Here is a 23,297-nt window from a genome sequence, read left to right as displayed (position 1 = left end):
AATGTGCTATTAAACATTATTTATTAAACATTATGGCTTAAATGTTATAGTCATTTTGATTTCATGAATGAACCTGCAATTAATTAAGGTAAAATTTGTCACTATCTACACCTACACGTGTACATACCTCATCATTACGGTATTAAACACTTTATATAGTATACTTTTAACCCGAAAGTATACAGCTTGTTTTAATGGAGCAACTAAAGGGTGGGTACATAATCTTCGTGGGTGGTCTATAATTACGACAAGCAACTAGGAAAGTGAAAGACACAATCTCGTATGCTGATCAAACAAATCTAAAGCTGCTACTTTCATAGCTGTGTTAGTCTACCATAAATGTAGTCAAAATGTTGACTAAAATTGTTGTAAACCAAATTTATTGAGACTAAATAGTAAATTGTTCGGCGACTAATTTTAAATTTAAAAGCAAAACAAAATTTCAGTAGAGCATGATATATGATTTCTCTTGGAGAATTTCTCTTTAGACTCTTAACTTGCGAAGAAATTGAAGCAGCAGACTTTAGGCTAGAAACTTTATTGAATTGAAATAATCATTCCACGTAACTACGTCTTCTTCAGTTCTCAAATTATTTGTTATATAGTAGTGTTGAAAGTATTAAAAGTTCGCAAGTTAAGAGTCTAAAGAGAAATTCTCCAAGAGAAATCAAGTTCAAATGCGACTCATAAATATAGCCCCCTTGAACTATAGCATGATATATGACATGAGTATTATTGAGCTTACATTGTTTATAATTAATATAATGACATCACTGTTCCTACTGCTGAACTACTTTGACTATTGCACGTGTAATCCACTGCTTTTATGCTTTCACATTCTCTTACTTCCTTCTCCCATCATACTTTAAAGTATGACTTTAAAGTACGACTGAATGTGCGAAATCAGGAAAAAAACTAGCTAAATAATGGAAAAATCAAATAAATGGAATGGAAAATGGTCTCGATAAGTCGAAAAATGTGACTAAAATTGTTGTAGACTAAATATTTGCGAAATTTATGACTAAAATTATGGTAACCAACATTTTTGTAACTAAATTCATTGTGAACCTAATTTATTGACCTTAAGGTACCGCATCCTGTCCAAAAGTATAAGTGGCGGCGTGCCAAAAGGTGCATTGCGCAATTGTGCTGGTACTACTTGGAGGAGGTTTCCTTGATCTTCCTTGCTGTGCCAATTTAGGGGTCAAAAGATAAAGTCCTGCAAATTTTGGAAATATACTTGCAGTATAAATAGGTCTCAAAAAGGATGCAAAGAGTAAGAATGGCCCCTTTCCGCCCCCCCCCCCCCCCCCCCCCCATCTTCCTACACCCCTGAGCACTAAATCTTTGACTTTTAATTAACTAATCATCACTGTTACAGCCCCAAGGCGACCAGATAGTTTTTAAAAATATTAGTACTTTTGGACGACGCTAATAACATTAGTGTCATCTAAAAGTACTCATATTTTTTAGTAATGGTACATGAACTTCATAGCACATAATATAAACTATATGAGAGGTCTCCCAGCAGGACTTAGTTAAAGGCTACGAGAGCAGCCCGGAGAAGGGGGACTGCAGTAGGACGATCAAGGAACTGTCCGCTAAAAAGCAACACCGCTTACGGCTGAACACTAGCGGGTACGATTTAACAGTTATTGCCTAATGCTCTAATTCTTACACCTTTAGCACTACCAACTTTATACCCTATAGCGTTTTATTTTATTCGGTAAAATCTTTATTTTATGATATATATGATATATATATACACATTTTATGATAATTACAAAACCGTTTGTCGTTGGTCAGCTTGAGTGCAGGTCACAGGTGTTGCTCCTGGGAACACATTGAGCTGCTGGGTTGTGCCATAAATCAAATAAGTTTAAGTTTAACATAGTACCAGCTATCAATAATCAATACACAAAATCTAAAAGTCGTGTCTAAAGTAGTTGGCTAAGAGTACGTACTGAGTCACAATACCACTGGCATACATACCTTGTTGTGGAGACAAGGTGCTTGCAGCTCCGGAAACGGTATTTCCAAACCTTAGCTAATCTATAACTATAGACAAATAATTTGACAGTTGATATGATGACGATATCAGGCGTGAAACTTTACGAGTAGATCTGACAGCTTCTCAGTGCTTTCGCTAAAATGTAAGAGATTGCGGTGAGATTTGCTGTTCAAAAGTAACAAAATTTGCTTTGACATGGTACATAAGTCATAACCGATGGATCATTATGTGGGAGATTATTTGAATTTTGCAGATATTCTGTAAGACGGTGCTTGGAATTTCAAATTGAAATGCTTATTTTTGAGGATATAGCAATTTATTGCCGTAAAAATGTTAAGTACGGAAATATGAAACCGGGTGTAACCTATGACATCACGGTTTTAGTCGTCACAGAGCTCTCTTTCAACAGAAGCGAGTTAAGAGCAAATGCTGCATAGCTATGAAATTCGCAAAGTCTGAATAGTGCAGTAAAATCTTAAGAATCGACAATGACATAGAAAATAGCATTTCGAGACTTTTTGCCAACTTTTAATTAACCAGCAAATTTAATAATAGAACTATTATATATGGCTTTGGCGCATTATCCACAACCACTAAATTCAAAATTGCTCTCCACCATGTAAGTTGGCAACCAACAACTTCAGTCAGAGCGACAAGCTGTATTCTGATTAATGGAACAATTTAAAAGCTAATCACAAGGATTTGTATAACCCTCTAGGTCCTATATATACCATGTATATATATCCGTACCATTTTACTGACACCACAGCATCAACTGCAACGTTCCGCAAAAACCGTTAAAGATATAAAACTGGAACTCTAATTTTGACTGGGTCAAATGCCGGTTGTCAAAAATACGAATTAAATAGGTAATAATTATTTTAGTCTCTTGAGTCTTGACACCACTTTAGGGTCAGACGGGTTCCTGCTAGTGAAACTAAAGGGTAACCCTTGAATATTTGTTGGACAGACCCTTACCAGAAATTGCGCGAAATCTCACTAAATTTCAAGATTGAACTTAGAACTCAGTTTACCATCACAGTTTACCCATTTAGTAGTAATATTAGGTAATCGTGGTGCCGGCGTAGCTGTTTTTGTATGTAACTACAGCCTGTAGGCTGTATATTACAGTATATTATTGGTATATTTCATGTTTGTGTATCTATCACATCTCTTAAAATTTAAAAGTGAGTACGAGACCCCCTCCAGTCAGTTTCAAGCATAAGTGCAGATTTCGTTTTGAGGTGAACTTTTAAGTTCCCGAGAAATTTTCTTAAGTTTGCTTTTTTCCCCTCCTCGGGCACATTCGTAACCTACAGGCCAGGTAAACCTAAACTACATATTGACCGTTATGTACGTCGGTATCTGTTGAGGAGCCAAATCATCTGAAAAGCCCTTAACCTATATTTTGCTCAGGCACGTAGCCAGGATTTTTCTTTGGGGGGGGGGGGGGGGGGCTATCGGCGAGCGAAGCTGCAAGCTGTGGCAGGGGTCTGGGGGCGCGGCCCCCAGCGGGGTCCAGGTAAGGGGCGGACCACATTGGCGGGGGCTAGGGGGGCGCAGCCCCCCGGAAAATTTTTGCGAAATAGGGTGTTTTAGGCTAAACTGAAAGTTTAATGAATTTACAAAAATGTATGGTTTGGCATAATCATTGCCTACAATCCTGACCTGAGTAATTTACCCCTTTGAGACTTTATTTTGGGTTGAAAATTAAGTTTATCGAGAGGAAGTGAAAAATCTCTGGTTCAAATTTGGATTTGAAGCCATGTTTAATTTTTTCTGTTGAGGTCAATTTTTTGCGCAGAAAGCGTTCGATTTTAGGGGAAAAATTTATGTTTGCTTTTAATTTTTATGGTGCCGACGGCACCTGAAATCGACGAAATCTGCAGGGGTGGTTTCAAGTTTTCGCCCTGATCACATAATGAGCTGTTAGAATTATCATTAACTTATGCAACTACTATATAGCTTAACTACTACATAGCTTATTGACAACGTTGCGCTAAAATTGTAAAACTCCTTTTAAGTTAAATTAAAGATGTGTTTATATAATACAAGAAAACAACTACAGCTATAAAATATCTGAAGAAAGTAATACATTATAAACGGACTGTAACTTTAGCAACTATAGTAACTAATAAACTATTAACACTAAAGTAAACATTTACCAAATAACATGCACGTCCACGTATTAACATGCACGTGCAACAATTAACATGCGCGTGCACTTAAATGAAAGATTTATCTATCATTTATAATCTATCATTTATATTTTGGTTTTGAAATAAAACCAAAATATCAACATAATGTAAAGTGTGATATTATTAGCTTGTAATAACATGAATATAGATGAAATAATATTCCCTCATTAGTGACTAGTGATTGTAATTACTTAAATTTATAAAACCTGACATGGTATTATTTTGGACTTTGTCACATATCCCCCAAATATACATTGTAATAGTGAACCTACTAGGATTTATTAGACCCTTTAAGTCAGCATTGTGCTGATTGATATTTGACTTGAACCAGAATCTTCATCCAATGCTAGCATAAGGTATATTACATACATTTATAATTTCTATAGCAATTTACACTAGTTCTTTACGCCCCATGGTCAATTAGTTGTCTGGAAATATAAGAGGGGAAGGAAACGTTGTAGAGTTTGTAGGTGGGACAGTGGGAGCAGGTGTGAAAACAGATTCACCAGGTGAGAAGGTGAGAGGATCTGCAGGGTGAGACTTGTGAGATTCTGGTTGGTAACTGGAGAAGGAAATGGGAGGTAATCTGGAACTAGAAAGAAAGGGGTCATCGAAGTTCAGAGGCTTTACAAATGTGAGAGGCTTCACGAAAGGTAGAGGCTTAACAAAAATGGGTCCTCCAACACTATCTTTTTGAAAGAAAGTCGAAGCCTGACCGCTTTCATTAAAAAAATCTGAGTTATTCCGATGATACGGTTTTTCGCCAGTATGAGTCATCTGATGGCTAACAAGGTCTGATTTTCGGCTTGAAGTGTAGGAACATTCAGAGCATTTATATGGTTTTTCACCGGTATGAGTCATATAATGGCTAACTAGGTTTGATTTTTGGCTTGAACTGTAGGAACATTCGGAGCATTTATATGGTTTTTCACCGGTATGAGTCATATGATGGCTAACTAGGTTTGATTTTTGGCTTGAACTGTAGGAACATTCAGAGCATTTATATGGTTTTTCACCGGTATGAGTCATCTGATGTCGAACTAAGTTTCGTTTTACGCTTGCACTGTAGGAACATTCGGAGCATTTATATGGTTTTTCACCGGTATGAGTCATATAATGGCTAACTAGGTTTGATTTTTGGCTTGCACTGTAGGAACATTCGGAGCATTTATACGGTTTTTCACCGGTATGAGTCATCTGATGGCTAACAAGGTCTGCTTTTCGGCTTGAAGTGTAGGAACATTCAGAGCATTTATATGGTTTTTCACCAGTATGAGTCATATAATGGCTAACTAGGTTTAATTTTCGGCTTGAACTGTAGGAACATTCGGAGCATTTATATGGTTTTTCACCGGTATGAGTCATATGATGGCTAACAAGGTCTGCTTTTCGGCTTGAAGTGTAGGAACATTCAGAGCATTTATATGGTTTTTCACCGGTATGAGTCATATAATGGCTAACTAGGTTTGATTTTTGGCTTGAACTGTAGGAACATTCGGAGCATTTATATGGTTTTTCACCGGTATGAGTCATATGATGGTTAACTAGGTTTAATTTTCGGCTTGAACTGTAGGAACATTCGGAGCATTTATATGGTTTTTCACCGGTATGAGTCATATGATGGCGAACTAAGTTTTGTTTTACGCTTGCACTGTAGGAACATTCAGAGCATTTATACGGTTTTTCACCGGTATGAGTCCGCTGATGTGAGACTAAAGCTGTTTTTATGCTTGCATTGTAGGAACATTCAGAGCGAACGTAAGCATTTTTATTGGGATGAACCCACTGGTAGCGAAGCAATGCTGATTCCTGGTTGGAACAATCCAACTGAGAAACTTCATTCGAATACACTTCTGATTTAATAAGAAAATTGTCTTCCTCCTTCTTAATCTCTGTCTTGATCAATTCTGGTGAAATAGTTTCTTCTTCTATCTTCATCTCATCTTTAAAGCCTGAAACATTTTGCTGCTCCATTTTACTAAAAAGTTAACGACCGTACAGAAGTTTCCGCTTAACAATCGTCACTAGAAAACAAATTAATAGTAATACAAGTTCGAGATCTAAATTTCAGTGTTACTTTATTTGAAGAGCTCTTCATCATATTTGGTCTCAACATTCCTCCTTATCTGCTTACTTGTATCAAGATATGCATCTGTAGTCTCGTAGTTTAAGTGTATTTAAACTGCGCTACACTTCAGTCTGTTACTATAATCTGTGATAAATTTAAATTTGTAAATGTTCAAGTAAAAGTAGGCCGTTCTAAATAAGAATTCCACTGTAGTTTGCTTGCATCAAGAATCAAGATACTTTGGCCTTACTAGCTTGCATCAAGATGTAACTTATAGTATGGTAGTTAAACTGTGCTACACTTCAGTATGTTACTATGATCTGTGATAAATTTAAATTAAATTAATTTATTTGGGTTTTTATATTTCCTGTATCTCTGTATTAATCATTTCAGACTATAATTAGGACTGTTCACGTGAAAGAAATTGTATCAAAATTTTAAAATGACGTATGTGACGAAATTTCTTGATCCTATTTTGAAGAACCATACCTCGGTTAGAATTCAATGTTCTTCCAGGAATTGTTGGTTGGTTATTGTTCAGCAAATTAGAACTCAAGTTTAACAATGTTGTGATTAATTTTATCAAGTTACTGAAATGTGACGAAATTTACTTTTCCTGCCCCAACAGTAGAGGATAATTGCAATGTGACGAAAAATTGGCTTGGGGTTTCTACATTTCTTGTATAAATCCATTCCAACTATAATAAGGACTGTTGATATGAAAGAATTATATCTATCTGAATTTCAAAATGACGTATGTGACGAAATTTACATTTCTTGCCCATATTTTGAAAAACTATACCTCGGTTAAAATTCAATTTTCTTCCAGGAATTTTTGGTTGGTTATTGTTCAGCAAATTAGAACTCAAGTTTAACAATGCTGAGTTTGATTTGACTAAGTTACTGAAATGTGACGAAATTTACTTTTCCTGCCCCAACAGTATAATTTCAATGTGATGAAAAATTGGCATGGGTTTCTATATTTCCTGTATAAATCTATTCCAACTATAATAATAAGGACTGTTGATATGAAAGAAAATATATCTAACTAATATAATGCAATGGCTGATGTGACGAAATTTACATTTCTTGCCCCTATTTTGAAGAATCATACCTACATTAGGATATAATGTTAAGTTTTTATCACCATACCTATTTCGATAAACTAGTTATTTTGCCAACAAAGAGCAAATAAAGTTATAATATTTTTTGTGACGAAATTTACAAATTTTTACCATGTTCAGGTGTTGAAATTTTGCCAATGTTAACATATCACTGCCATATAATAATTAATTTTTACTTAAATTCACACATGTTGAGTTATCATACTAATGTATGTGACAAAGTTTACCTATTTCTGCCTTCTGTATTTGTATTTGCTTATAACAATGAAATATGTGAACAATTCCAAACACATTAAGCTCACAAAATAATGCTAGACTATTCGACATTTCTTGTATAAATTTCTTAAATGTGTGACGGAGTTTACACTTTACATGGTGCTACCATTTAACGAAAAAAGTCGCTAAATATGTAAATAATAGTCATATGCAAATTGCAACTATCCTATGAATTGGAAATTCGAAAATTTGGTCAAACACGGCAACAAGGGGTCCATATAAACTCTGTCACGTTTTTATAGTGTGACAAAATTTACAACTCACTGCCGGCCGCATTTAAGCGATATCTTATCATCTGATAAAGATAACGTTATGCGACAAAGTTTATCTAAAGGATGAAACGATTATCCTAGGCATAGAGGGTTTATATAATTTCATAGTTTTTTTATACTTTCAACACTACTATATAACAAATAATTTGAGCATGAATAAGAAGTTGTTACTTTGAAACGTCGTTTATCCTAACAGTGCAATATCATTTGTCGCAAATCAGAATAATCAGTTCAACTATTTGGAAAAACCCAAAAACTGTCTATAATTTCATAGTGTTACACATTTTACATCTTCGTGCCATTCAGTAGGGTCACTAATATTTACCAATATCCATAAACTTCAATGAACGCGTGTCTATAAACGTTTAGTAGCCACCCAGCGTGGAGTGGCTCGGGCAACATATTATATTAAATTTATTATTGTAACGGTATATTAGAACCAGACAGAAACAAAGTGTGAAGGGCCTGAACGGAACTATATATAACGTTACGCCACTACCGGGACGGTAGTTATGTGTGTCCTATATCCAAACACCTTGACTAAACATCCAGTTATTTGATCCTGGACAGTGGACCGGCAAGTTTACTCTCTAAACCATAACTACATTCAAATGAAACATAATTAATCGTGTATGACTATGATATTGAAATGAAAATAAGAACAAGGTTAGGTAAATCACTTTGTAGTTGCTCAAAAACTTGATAAATCAAAACTTCTAATAATTTTGTAATATTCCCTGATTATTGATTATAAACCCCTCCGGGATAGAATAAGATTCTGATAATCCCGGCTCCCGCTAAATAGATTCTGATAATCCCGGCTCCCGCTGTTAGTTTTTTCCCGCTGAATAAATAACCCCGGCACAGCTTTTATAATCCCGCCCCGCTAATTTGGCTCAACAAGATTTGTTTTGTTTTGATATTCCATGAGAATTTCAACCGCGTACTGTCACGTGTTTTGATGACGTGTATCACGTGACTAACTACTACGACGCGCATTGGTAAAAAATGTCACGTGACCTATGGCTTAATGTAAGAACTATAAATACACTCGATCTACGTATCGGTCTAATTGCAGGCGCTGGCAAAACTCCAGCACACTACATTACTTAAACTCTTACATTAATTGGACCAGTTCCAAAACTTGTCTCGACGGTTACATTTGATTTTGTCCGGTTCGGTTAATTTTGTCGAGTTTGATATAAGCCATGTATTATAGTCGTCTACTTTGATGAACTTCATGACACGATATCATTATTAGCTTTTATCGCTTGCCAGGCTTAACTCGACGCCCCTTATCGATATTCATATTCATTCAACGTTCTGACTGAGGAATAGTGTTTAGATATAACGCCAATTTCAAAAGTCATAGTACCTTAGTTGTATTTATTTGGAAGTCCCCAATTCCATTTCATATTTTCCATAATGATCTCATATAGCTAGAATTAAGAGTAAAATGTCAAATTTGTTGGTCCTAGCACTAACCCGGAGGGGTTTATAACACATAACACCGGCACGCTTAAGTTATATTAAAATAACCCCTCGTGCTAAAGCACGTCGGGGTTATTTTCATAATAATCCCTCGTGCTTCGCACTCGAAATTATTATAAATTTTTCCCGCGCGTCGCGGGAAAAATTGAAATATAATCCCTGCGCATGCCGGGGTTATGTGTGTTATAATTACTTAACTTTATGGAACCAGACAGTTTTAATTTATACTTTGTCACATATCCCCCCAATATACATTGTAATAGTAGAACTACTAGGATTTATTACCTATTAGACCCTTTAAGTGAGCATTGTGCTAATTGACATTTGATTTGAACCAGGTACGTCGTCCTCTTCCCATCATAACATATCACATACATTTTGATTTACGCTCCATGGTCACTGAACTGGCAGGAAATATAAGAGGGGAAGGAAACGTTGTATTGTAGAGTAGGTAGGATGGACAGTGGGAGCAGGTGTGAAAACAGATTCACCAGGTGAGAAGGTGAGAGGATCTGCAGGGTGAGACGACTTGTGAGATTCTGGTTGGTAACTGGAGAAGGAAATGGGAGGTAAGCTGTAACTAGAAAGAAAGGGGTCATCGATGTTCAGAGGCTTTACAAATGTGAGAGGCTTCACGAAAGGTAGAGGCTTAACAAAAATGGGTCCTCGAACACTACCTTTTTGAAAGAAATTCGAATTTTGGATTGAACTGTAGGAACTGGAACATTCAGAGTATTTATATGGTTTTTCACCAGTATGAGTCATACGATGGCTAACTAGGTCTGATTTTTGGCTTGATTGTAGGACTGAATCCCTATCGGACGGAATCACTACCACCCAAATATCACTACTGGTAGTGATTCAGTCCGGTAGTGATTCAGTCCTAAAATATACCTCAATCCCTACCAGTTGATCTTAGTTCACTAGTCTAATATCATGACGTGATCTGAGCCGGTGCTCTCATGGAGTGCTTGCTATGGGGCCTGTCAGACATGTGATCCACAGACTTACGTACGCAACGAGGAGCCCTAACGAGAACTGGTTCGGATCAAGTCATCCATAATGACCTGCTATACGACAATACAGTGATGTGAACCTTCACATGCTCGGTATCTCAATCAGCTAGTGGGAATAATTTATAAACCCGCAACGCCTGTGTTTATCTTATACCACTATGTCTTCCTCATCCATCGAGTTTATTCCTGGCAGAAAGAAAGGCAGCCGCAACGTCCTCTACGATGGTCACCTCTACCACCTTAACAGAAAGAGGGAAGACAAGACCTACTGGAAGTGCAACAAGTGCAAGTCCCGCCTGATCCTTTTCCAGGACACCTTCTGTTCTGCTACCCCTCATGACCACGAATCTCAACCAGCAGAAATTGCAGCCCACCGCTCCAAGTCTAAAATGAAGACCCTCTCAGCTACTACTGAGAACTCAACTAAGCAGATTGTTGCAGACTCTGTCGCTGGACTATCCTTCGAAGCCTCGTCCCGGCTCCAGACCTGTTTACTCAACACTTCACAGTCCACGCCTTACACCCTACTGGATGGAGAATCCCTGCAGCCTTTGGACTCCTGCCCGGGAAGCGCACCATCATGTACGAGAACATCCTCAACGAACTGGACTCCTACGGACCCTTCTACCCTCAGTCGGTGCTGGTGGACTATGAAATCGCTATCAGGAACGCAGTCTCCAACGTCTGGCCTGGTACTACCTTGAGAGGATGCTGGTTTCACTTCAAACAGTCCTTGTGGAGACACCTGCAGAGCGAGGGACTTGCTGCTGACTACTCTATCGACAACTCTCCTATCAGAAAGTCCTTCATGCAGATTGGAGCTCTCCCCTTCGTTCCAGTCAGTGATGTGGACCAGGCGTGGCGGCTTCTCAAACCTTCTCTTCCTGCTGAGATGACTGCCTTCGCAAGATACTTTGAGTCGACATGGATCGGAACCACCTCCACCCCTCCTCTCTTCAGGCACGACTCCTGGAATCACCACGAAGCGTCCCAGATGTTACTACCTCGCTCCAGCAACATCGCAGAGGGTTGGAACAGCGGCTTCGCCTCCTTGGTCAACTGTCACAACCCTTCCATCTGGAAGTTCTTAGAGTGCATCAAGAGGGAGCAGGCTTTGACAGACATGAAAATCACCAACATCCTCACCAGAAGACCCTTCAAGAGAGCAGCAAAGTGGGAGAAGTTTGACCTGGAGATGCAACGTATTGTTGATGATTATGATAACTTTGGGGATGTTACCGAGTTTCTGAAAGCTGTTGGATCTAAGATTTTGGGTTAATGCTTTAATGTTTACTTATTATTGTGTGAATTAAATTACTGTATCAGTATATTATCTATTATTCTTTGACCAAATTTCTGCTTAGTCAATTATCACGAAAAATCTAATAATAATTAACAAAAAATAAAATAATTAACTAATGAAATACGAATAATTATGCCTTTATTGCAAAGTTCAGTAGGGATCACATCAAAGTGGTTAGGTTTAGATATTAGCGGTAGTGATTCAGTCCGGTAGTGATTCAGTCCTAAAATATACCTCAATCCCTACCAATAGTGATTGGTAGTGATTCAGTCCGTTAGGGATTCAGTCATGTAGTGATTCGGTCCGTTCACCAGGTCTGATTTTTGGCTTGAACTGTAGAAACATTCGGAGCATTTATATGGTTTTTCACCGGTATGAGTCATATGATGGCGAACTATAACTCTCGTTTTACGCTTGCACTGTAGGAACATTCGGAGTATTTATACGGTTTTTCACCGGTATGAGTCATCTGATGTTTAACTAGGTCAGATTTTCGGCTTGAACTGAAGGAACATTCAGAGCATTTATACGGTTTTTCACCAATATGATTCATCTGATGGCGAACTAAGTCTCGTTTTACGCTTGCACTGTAGGAACATTCAGAGCATTTATACGGTTTTTTACCGGTATGAGTCATATGATGGTTAACTAGGTTTAATTTTCGGCTTGAACTGTAGGAACATTCAGAGCATTTATATGGTTTTTCACCGGTATGAGTCATCTGATGGCGAACTAGGTCAGATTTTTGGCTTGAACTGTAGGAACATTCAGAGCATTTATACGGTTTTTCACCAGTATGATTCATCTGATGGCGAATTAAGTCTCGTTTTACGCTTGCACTGTAGGAACATTCAGAGCATTTATACGGTTTTTTACCAGTATGATTCATCTGATGGCGAACTAAGTCTCGTTTTACGCTTGTACTGTAGGAACATTCAGAGCATTTATATGGTTTTTCACCGGTATGAGTCATCTGATGGCGAACTAAGTTTTGTTTTACGCTTGCACTGCAGGAACATTCAGAGCATTTATACGGTTTTTCACCGGTATGATTCATCTGATGGCGAATTAAGTCTCGTTTTACGCTTGCACTGTAGGAACATTCAGAGCATTTATACGGTTTTTTACCAGTATGATTCATCTGATGGCGAACTAAGTCTCGTTTTACGCTTGTACTGTAGGAACATTCAGAGCATTTATATGGTTTTTCACCGGTATGAGTCATCTGATGGCGAACTAAGTTTTGTTTTACGCTTGCACTGCAGGAACATTCAGAGCATTTATACGGTTTTTCACCGGTATGAGTCCGTTGATGGTTAACTAGGTTTAATTTTTGTTTTACGCTTGCACTGTAGGAACATTCAGAGCATTTATACGGTTTTTCACCGGTATGAGTCCGTTGATGTGAAACTAAAGCTGTTTTTATGCTTGCATTGTAGGAACATTCAGAGCGAACGTAAGCATTTTTATTGGGATGAACCCACTGGTAGCGAAGCAATGCTGATTCCTGGTTGGAACAATCCAACTGAGAAACTGCATTCGAATACACTTCTGATTTAATAAGAAAATTGTCTTCCTCCTTCTTAATCTCTGTCTTGATCAATTCCGGTGAAATACTTTCTTCTTCTATTTTCATCTCATCTTTAAAGTCTGGAACATTTTGCTGCTCCATTTTTCTAAAAAGTCAAGGACTGTACAAAATTAAATTTCAGTGTTTGTTTGAGGAGCTTTTCGCTTTATTTACATCTGACATCAGGCAGAAACAAGCTTTTAAAAAGTGATGGTAGTAACCCACAAAATAGAAAACAAGTGAATGTGGTTACCAAATTTGATACAGGTTCAATTTAAGGTTAATAAGGTATTCGGATAATGCTGATTCTTATAAAGCCACATAAAGCTATTAAAGTATTAAACTACGAAACTTAATGTTCTAAACATTTACTAGAAGTGATCTCCAAACTAAAGCTTTAGTATAACTGTTAGTTTGAGCTTCCCTTCGCACCATAGGTTTTAAATAATGGCAGCTCATGTTACCAACTACCAAGGTAGCACCTGTTACCAAGGTAGCACCTGTTACCAAGGTAACACATGTTAACACGTGATGTGATAGCAGGGTCATAGTATAACTATAATTAACCGACTGCGTGTGTAATTATGTAGTTAACTGTTATAATATTGTAATCACGTGTTGCTAAGTGTTGCTAAGTGTTGCTAAGTGTTGCTAAGTGGGACCTATCTAGCGCTAGATGTCACCGCAAACAAAACGGTTTTACAAAACCCCTAATTCCAACCCTAACCCTAACAGTAACCATAACCCCGAAGCTATCCATATGCCATAACCCTTACCACAACCCTAACCCTAACCCCAGCCGTAAACAATAGAATTCGTCACGTGACCAATACAGTTTTTTGCCCGTAACTCTCCAGGGAAGTAGTTTTACCCTACGTCATGACTCATGGTGCAAGTGTGTGATTAGCGATCAGCGTCCAAAAATACACCGATTCTGATTACTTTCATCCCCTTGGCCTCAGTACAGGGCGTCAGGGCCTTTTCATATGTGACCAGATTTTTTTAATTGGGGCGACCCCTCGGCGCTTGCTATTTGTCACCCATGGCTGTAACGCACGAAAAAAACCCGCCCTCGAGCACTGAACCATTTGTGCGAATATTGTTGATTTTTATCTAGCTTGAAAGTCTTTTCGCTAACATGCGGTATCTAGCGTGTTTCACGCTAGATGTCGAATTTCAACAATCGGTAAAGGTCCGCTAAGTGTTGCTAAGTGTTGCTAAGTGTTGCCAAGTGTTGCTAAGTGTTGCTAAGTATTGCTAATCGAGTCAGCTACCATTAAAAGTGACACAAACCTCGTGCTCCAGGCGAGTAAGCTGGCTAACAGAGTTCAGAGCGTGTATGTGGAGGAACATCAAGATACTCTCACGGAATCCCATCCTCAATCATATCCGGGTTGTGCAACATGTTGCTGTCGCCATCTTCTTTGGCTTGGCTTTCCTTCAGCTCAAAAAGGTTACCAGTTTAATTCTGATATTAATAGTGGATTTATTTGGTGATTAAGTAATTAATATTTGTTATTTCTCCTTTTTGATGAACTAATCTTTAAACGAGTTTTACAGAGAACTTAAATTGTGTGGTCAGTGTGCGTCAAACGTACCGTAAAAATTAATAAATAAACGAGTTTCACAGTTCCTCGGAGTAAAACTGTAAAAATACTGATAATTTCGGTGCTGTAGTTAAAGTTACACTAATGTATTTTCAGGAAGAGGTGAGAGACACTACTGGGTGCCTGTTCCTCATTGTCTACATGCTCTCACTGTTCGGTGTCTTCAACAATATTCAGGTAATGGAGTATTTTATGAGTTTTAATTATAGTTGATATTATAGTTCTCTCTCTCTCTCTCTGTTCTGGTCAACGGTTTCTGGCCTCTTACGTTAAGATGGAGGCCTTCTCACCGTGCCCACAGAATGCAACTCCTGCTAGCTGCACGCCAGGACTCCCAAAGTATATACGAAATCATAAAATAATAAATATCAATGCAACAGACCCCTGGAGTCTTGAAGCTGTCACTACCTGTCTCAGAGCAAACCCACTTCCGTTGTAGTACTTCTGCGGGTAGACAAGGGACTTCCGAGCAAGGTCAAAGCCTGGGAGATATGTCTCTATGCGGAGATGGGCCTAGGTTGAGTTCCTAGTATGGGATTTAGCGAAAGTTCCTGGTGAAGAATCCAAGGAGGTTACCCAAAAGAGTTTTCCCTATCCAGTCTTGTCGACTGTTCCACAAATTTGAAGATATGATGTAGTTTACTGGTGTTAAGGTAGAGTTTACCAATTATTCTCATTCTGAACGTCATGATCTGGATGCACTTGTAGAGGAGGTGCTGGGATGTTGCTGCTTCTCCTGAAAAGTGTTCGCAATCTTGCGTCTTGAAGTTGACGTTGTTTGCCACGTTCTGAAAATAAACTAGTGGGCTGTGACCTATTCTGAAAGCGACCATGTTAGCCATCTGATGTGAGTTCCAGAAAAATAAAAGTTCCTGTATTTAATTTGTGGAGGAACATCACAAGTGGAATGTTCCTTTGTCACTGAGTGTGGCCTATTTGGGAGGAAGGGTTCTGGTCCTATGGGGATGTTGTTGGATTGATCGTCCCTTGCGAATTCTTCCGCTAGTTCTTTACCGTATACTCCTTAATGTCCTGGAACGAAGTCCTACTCGATGTGAATACCTAGTGAGTTGGTCTGAGATGTTCAGAACGAACCTGGAGTTAAAACTGGTGCTGTTAAGCGCTTTAAATGCAGCCTGGGAATCTGAGAGGAATTTATGATTGATGGAGATCCTAAGTTATCATAAGTCCAGATACTTGCCATGTATAACGCAAATAGCGGGTATGATTTCCTCAATTAACCTGAAGGAGGAATGTCAGTCCTGAAATGTTACCATGTAACGTCGAGCTAAAAAAATGAATCAAAAGATTGAGTAATGCATTCGATAAACATTGTATGTTCTATTTGCATCCCCTAAGCATTGCATTGATGTTTATTCCTGATCCGGTTAGCTTTGCGTCTCAGAACTAAAGAGGTCCACTATGCTTTAGTGAGCTATGCTCGCCACCAGGGTACTGTAGATCTAAGGGTTCCCCGTGTAATGGGGCAGGCTGTGAAAAAGCAGCTCTGCAGGATGTCCGAGATGAACTGTTTTCGAGTGTTGAGATCTTCCGCTGTAGAAACTGAATAGAACCAGTAAGGGTGTCAGTCAAACTCTGCTGCTACTAGATGATTGTAGAGCGTCCAGTCACACTTCAATGAAGAGTGTGGCAAAGCTAACCCGGTCCCCTGAAAAGTGGTTACTGGAGGAAGAAGTGTCAGGAATTCTCGCTATCAGTGTGTCCTCGTAGTCAGAGTTTAAATCCCTAATTCTGTCTTATCACGAGCCTGTGTCTAGCGTGTGTCAGCCCTTACGCATTAGCTGTTTTAACTGAAAAGACCTGAAAAGTGGTTACTGGAGGGAGAAGTGCCAGGACTACTCAATATCAGTGTGTCCTTGTAGTCAGGATGAGCGAATTGGAATCCCTAGCTCTGTGGTGGGTGACTTCGATGGGACCTGAAAGCTGAAAGAGAATTTCCTGGTGATTTAGTAGCTCTTAGAGCTAGGTATCTGTGTCCAATGTATCGTCATTTGTGTGTGTACTATCTTGTAACCTGATATCTGAAAGAGAAATTTCCTGGTGCTTGGTAGCTGTTAGTGTTGACTTCCTGGTTCCTATGGGAACTTTGAGTTGGCAAGGCCCAACCTTTGTACTCAACAAGAGAGCACACCACCCGTTAGTGCCAACCAGGCCACACCACGTGGAGGTTCGGAGAGGATTTCGTGACCCTGATATTATAGTTAATTATGGTGGAACTTGGAACTTGGAAGTAACTGACCTGCACAAAATTCAGCATTGTAAATTACATGAAATATAAATCAACGCGAAATATATCCATGAAAATGAATCTCCTAAAGTCTTAACACAATAAGCTGTTAAAGATTGCAGCAAATTTAAAGCCAACAAACTGACAACATACTCCTCCCATACTCCACTAAGAATATTCTCAGTGCTATATTATCATATTAGTTGTAGACGGATTGCTCCTTTACGCATTTAAACGGTCGTCTTATGACGTAAATTGACTACAATGTTCAGCGATTCTGCCAGATTATACAGGGTGGGCCAAAAGTCAGTGTGCAAACGTTGGCCTTAATAGCTCAGTCACTGAGTGCCCAATTGAAATACTTCTTCCTGGTATGACTTAGTACCACCACTGGTTCGAGGAATTTGTCAACTCGAAAAATATTCGCGTTCATTTTTTTCAAATGGAGGTTCATCTTCACATTTATTTGATAGTTTGGATAGTCGGATCAAGCTAAATGTTATTGAATTGTGTTTGGCCATTCGAATTACGTTTGTCCTGAAAGAATTAGAACTGTAGCTTCTCAGATGACTGAGATATGAAGCATAACGAGTTTATTCATTACGTGTGATCAGGTGATTGGTTTACCTAATCACGTGATAAGGTGACCCCGTTAACTACCCCGTTAAACATTATGGGAATTGTTAAGGGTGCCCAATTAAGGTGTCGTGTCACGGTGTCACATAATCACCCAGTCAATTTTGTTAACGAGATACACAAAATGCTTGATAACTTCGTCATTTCTAACCCGTGTTGCCTCATGTTTTCAGATCATATGCAACATTTGATAATCTACCGTCTCTGAAAAAATTAGGCGTTCAGCATGTTCAGAGAAAACAATATAGGTGTTTTAATATTGAATGGGCGTGGTCTAAAATATTTCGAATTTTTCAAATTTTGACGACGGAATCCTCGAACCAGTAAGTACAGTATGCCATCTGCAAAGCAACAGCTCTCAAATATAAAACACGGCGGAGGTATAAGACCCAACGTTTGCACACTGACTTTTGGCCCACCCTGTAGTTGTGCGATGGGTTACTAATCGACCAAATGACTAGTTGAATCCGTTCTTTCAGAGTTTTATATAAATGTTTTGATATTGAAGGTATAATATCGTGGTTATGACGAGCTGTGCGCTAACCTTATGAAAATGTAACGGTCATTAAATTCAGCTTATAGAAAAAAAATCTTAAGGGTACGATAGAAAATTTGTAGTTGAGTAATTTTCTAGTAACAGTTTAATTAGGTTATTAAAATTTGGCAGTATTATTAATCAATTAATTTAATCAACTGTAAAATAGTTGAACTAATAAAGTTTAACGATCAAATGGCAGGTGTTGCTATAGTTACTGTTATAATTAACAGGTGTTGACTGTTGCTATAGCTACTGTTATAATTAACAGGTGTTGCTATAGTTACTGTTATAATTAACAGGTGTTGCTATAGTTACTGTTATAATTGACAGGTGTTGCCATAGTTACTGTTATAATTAACAGGTGTTGCCAACGGAGCTACCCCTATTTGTCAGAGAATATTCCTCTGGTACCTACTCTATCTCTTCCTGGTACATCGCTAAAGCTCTAATAGAGGTAAAATAGCAGAAAGAAACTATGTAAAAATGAACAATTGAATATTTGTAACCACTTAATTTCCCACTGGCGTTACGTGTTAAAGTGCTCGCCTGCTAATCTCTTATTTCGCTATAAAGCTGTTAAAATTATTCTGAGAAGCCCACACCCAGAAAGATTCAACTTTTCTCAGAGTCAGACATTCTTTGGTGCCCACTAAACAATTTTTCTTATGCTAAAGAAGGTCCGGTCTTTTAAAGTTTTCTTCTGTCGCACCACAGTACCTATGCAATGTGTTTGAACGGATATGAATAAAGCATGCAGCTAAATGAAGTAATTATACAGATTGCAGCTTCATAACTCTTACTAAGAAACGTGCCCTTTGGTTGCCACCTCAACCTGTCTGATGGCTGGTGGCTGATGTAGTGAACCTGTAAAAGAGGTTACAAGCAGGAGTAAGCTGTTTTCTTACGAATCTGAAATCTGAAAGATGAAAGAAGCACCAGAAGAAAAGTGTTTCGTATCCTCGTTATGTTTTGGGATCACTTTACTGCTCTAATGCTGACACTTTTTACAAAATTATTGTAAGAAGAATCATGCTGGAGTTCTGCTGCAAGTTTGGAATCCAGCCGAAATATTTTAAGTAAAAGCCATCGACATGGTATAGAGAAATTGTACACTAAAAGTATTAGGTTGAAAGGAACTTGGCTCATTGGCTGTTTACTTTAATGAGTTTGAGCGGCTAAAAAGACGAAATCCTCTGTCCCCTCAACGTCGCCGGGAACAATGCATGAGCTCGAGAATGGTAAAATCTAGGTAAAATCTTATGGTAGCTTACTAAACTCAGGAACCTAAAACGGTCATTAAAAAACCATCTCTGGAGTGATTAGTCATTAGATTATGCAGCCGTAACTAAATTTGGTAAAAGCCTCCCTAACCAAAGGATGCAGCAGCTACCTGAGCTCTTCAAAGAGGGTCTAAATCTAACGACCACCAGACTTGGAGCCGGGAGCAGTCGTCCAGCTTGAGATACAAGTCATACTAAATATCCCAGCCAAACTAAATGCTATATAATACGAACTCTGAGAACAAAATTTAAATATATTTATTAAGTTATGTTGCGTTATAAAGCAATAAACTACATAAAAGGATAGTTGAACCGTGAGATCCGAGTACGATTGACATGTTGTACATAATGAAAATTCATGGAACTTTTAACAATATTGATATATTCCTCGAACGAGTGATAATAGCAAGTCATACCAGAAACAATTATCTCTATCAGACACTGTGTGACTGAGCTAAAAACCCCTACGTATGTGTACTGACTTTGTCTGAGTAGCAATTTCGATATTTTTAATGACTTGCAAGGTAGGTGTCTCTTTTTTTTTAATTAAAAAAAAACGACATATATTTTATTTTCCTTAGAAACGAGACTATTTTTTTCTCAGAAATCATACTATTGAGGACTATTCTATGAATTTGTATTTCTCATTAAGACGTGATGAAAAGTATTATGATGCTACAAATGCAGCCGCATTTATTAAATGCATGGCCGCTGATCAATTTCCCGATCCATTATGCCTATGGTGTCTTATATCATATTTCTTTTTGATTATGGAAATCATATTTTTATGCAACCATATGCTTATTGCTTACGCCATGCAAGCAGACACGGATCTTTGCAGTATATTATTCACATATAATAGGGGAACCTAATCCAGAATATCGCGCAAAAATAACTTTGTGAATATTGCCATAGCAACTAAACGAGTCAACGACAGCCGTTCGAATCAAGTGAGAAATGTGTGCGCGGACGCATCCTACCAGTGCCCTCGTTGATCGCTAGACGCTAACCCTATAGTCCTTGAAAATTTTGTGACTAACGGCACAAGAATCGTGGATCGGGAAAAATGGCAGCAACGGGCGACCATGCCAAGATGATGTGTACAATCACAAATTTGATTGTTTATCTATGACGGTGTACTGTTGTCAGTTTCGTTCGCGTTTAAACCGACATTTCTATGATTAGGAACTGGTAAGATTAAGATGCAATAAAAGTTTGAGCAGTTCATAATTTAAGGGGATCGGACAGCAAGAATAAAATAGTACTGGAAATCTATATATTTACCAGTCTTTGAAGTTTAAAGTTAGACGTGTACGGAGTCAGTAAACAGCGTACTTCCCTCATTCTTTGCTAAGGAGGGGCAAGATTCTTGAGACAATGATCACGCTACTGGGCGTTATAGGTAATGGTTATAGGTAATGGTCACGCACGTCGTACAATGATTATACCTCGTAAGTACTTAAGTAGAATCAGCAATGCCAATAGTTCATGCTGCTCATCTCAATATCTAGATACAATCCGTCAACAGAGATACCCCAAGATCATACCTCTCTGTGGGCATTTTTGTTCAACAAACTGACTCGATACAAACTAACTTATATGGTGCTTGCTCCAATTATAACTGTATATAACTACGTTTTACCGCAGGTACCAGCCTGTTTCCTACTTCCGCTCATCTTCAACCTGATCTGCTACTTTATGATCTTCAGAGATCCCATGTTCACCAAGTTTCTCTTTCTGTGGCTCATTTCCGCTCTGGCTATCCTCACTTCCACTTCCATTGGTATGTTATTTTACCTTGTTCACTAATGGACTGTTTACCCCGCTGTCTGCTGTTGGTTTAGTCTGTGCGGCCACTAAATTTGTGAACACGTTAAGTTTAACTTCCTTATAGTTTCACTGGCACGAGTTACGAGTCAACAAATTCAAATTACGAATTACGAATGATTGAAATTAACTGCTAAATGATTCCCATATGGCTTGATGGTAATCTGTTGAGTGGTTTTCTGTTTCAGCTTACTTCGTGTCAGTAATAGGCTGGGAGCCCTTGAATACTCTAGCTATTGCCCCCACCATATACGCTCCTCACTTCCTATTTTGTGGACAGGTAAAACTTGTAGTGGTATTTCATTGGCATTAATTGATATATAACACATTGCTGGTCACAGGAACTAATTAATCTAAGGATTCACGAATATATGCTGTATTTGGTAATTACGAATCACGTACAATGCTGCCACACGCGTACAGCAAAACCCCGAAATCCTGTGAACAAAAAATGACCGTCTAAATCTTCAGTTTATTCTTATTGGGAATGTGAAAGATTGGATGCTGCCATTCCAAGAGACGTCCTGGCTTCGTTACAGTTACGAAGCAGCAGTTATCTCTCACTTCGGAGATTATGGCGGTAAAATAGGTGAGATATCTACCATCTGAATCTGCCATTTAGCTTACTTCTATACTTTTTCCTGGCTTTTAAAGTTTATCAATATCCGAGACCTGAAGTTCCATTGTTTAATGACTGTTTAAACTAATTTCTCGTGGTTTTCACTGCAGGTTATTACCATGATGATCCACCGAACCCAAAACCAGAATCGTACATAGACGGAGGATCTGTGATAGAAACACTGATGATGAAAGAGGTAAGATGAATATCTTAATGTGAGTAACTTCAAGATGATGTAGGATTGGGTAGTATAGGTCTTATAATAAAATCAAAACCGATCCAACTTTGAATAGTCACATTTTTGCTATGAAAGTAAATTACTTATCAAAGGTTTGCGGTTGAAACTTCAATGTCTTATGATACAAGTGCGAAACATACAAAAATTATAAAACCTTATGGAACAAACTTTCAGGACAATCTGTGGACTGTTGATGTGCCGGCTTTGATAGGACTTACATTAGGGTTTCACATATGTGCCTTTATAATCCTATTCATACGATCTAAAGGAAAATGAGGAGTGCTAGTTTGATAATTTGATAACTAAGAATCAATCAAATGTATCGATCCAACGTTTTTGATCCAGAGTTGGTGATGGCACAAGTTTCTGGGACTCTTTTGTAAATAATGGATATAAATCAAATTTTCAGAGTTTTGTGATTATCTACAGAAATGATATGGCTCTTTCTTAAAGTTGCATGAATATTGATCCCTGAACCCCTGAATTTTAGTTTGATCCGGATACAAGTCTTCTGAGTCAAGTAAGATATTTATCAGTATGAACTGTTTAAATTTTCTGATTTTTACATTTCTGCACCAAAATAAGCATGCTCTTTTAAAAAAAGGTAAGTTTTTACTTGATTTTTCAAGGCTAACCCACCATATTCATGCTCTGAATAAATGTAATACATTTTAAAACATTAAATTGGACATATATCATATTTTATAAGAGCCTTACTATCGCAGATCTTGTAAAGCAGAACTTTTTAACAATCCCCGTACTGCTTGCTTACCGTGATTCAGGTCTAATTTTATGAAAGCTGAGTTTTTAATTTGAATCTTATTTTGGAATTTTTAGTTCAGAATATTTATATTTCAACAGAAATTGCAGAATTAGTTTGATAAAAGAAATTTATATATATGTCTTTCTGATTTCATAAACATGATAAATCTTCAAAGTTAAAAAAGCTAAATAAGTAAACTCAATACCATCCCA

At 38.0% G+C, this 23,297-nt stretch overlaps 2 protein-coding genes across 2 annotated transcripts in view; both read left to right on the top strand.

The window, feature by feature from the left end:
* LOC134817761 (protein white-like) overlaps nucleotides 1-23,215 on the top strand; it is a 59,146-nt gene extending 35,931 nt beyond the window's left edge. Inside the window, exons 10-18 of the mRNA XM_063827059.1 lie at nucleotides 1,529-1,638; nucleotides 14,635-14,782; nucleotides 15,033-15,113; nucleotides 18,720-18,812; nucleotides 21,286-21,421; nucleotides 21,654-21,745; nucleotides 21,937-22,054; nucleotides 22,195-22,280; nucleotides 22,497-23,215. Of these exons, the coding sequence (XP_063683129.1) occupies nucleotides 1,529-1,638; nucleotides 14,635-14,782; nucleotides 15,033-15,113; nucleotides 18,720-18,812; nucleotides 21,286-21,421; nucleotides 21,654-21,745; nucleotides 21,937-22,054; nucleotides 22,195-22,280; nucleotides 22,497-22,598 (966 nt within the window). The 3' untranslated portion in view covers nucleotides 22,599-23,215. The remainder of the gene's footprint in view (nucleotides 1-1,528; nucleotides 1,639-14,634; nucleotides 14,783-15,032; nucleotides 15,114-18,719; nucleotides 18,813-21,285; nucleotides 21,422-21,653; nucleotides 21,746-21,936; nucleotides 22,055-22,194; nucleotides 22,281-22,496) is intronic.
* The window catches only part of LOC134817891 (testican-2-like), a 62,232-nt gene continuing 47,008 nt past the window's right edge, over nucleotides 8,074-23,297 (top strand). Inside the window, exon 1 of the mRNA XM_063827259.1 lies at nucleotides 8,074-8,100. The gene's annotated coding sequence lies outside the window, so the exon portion shown is untranslated. The remainder of the gene's footprint in view (nucleotides 8,101-23,297) is intronic.

Source organism: Bolinopsis microptera, chromosome 1 (genome assembly GCF_026151205.1).
Source record: "Bolinopsis microptera isolate Bmic1 chromosome 1, MBARI_Bmic_1.0, whole genome shotgun sequence".
In the NCBI taxonomy this organism is placed as follows: Eukaryota; Metazoa; Ctenophora; class Tentaculata; order Lobata; family Bolinopsidae; genus Bolinopsis; species Bolinopsis microptera.
The sequence above is the reverse complement of the archived record's forward strand: the minus strand, read 5'-3'. Positions and strand labels throughout refer to the sequence as shown.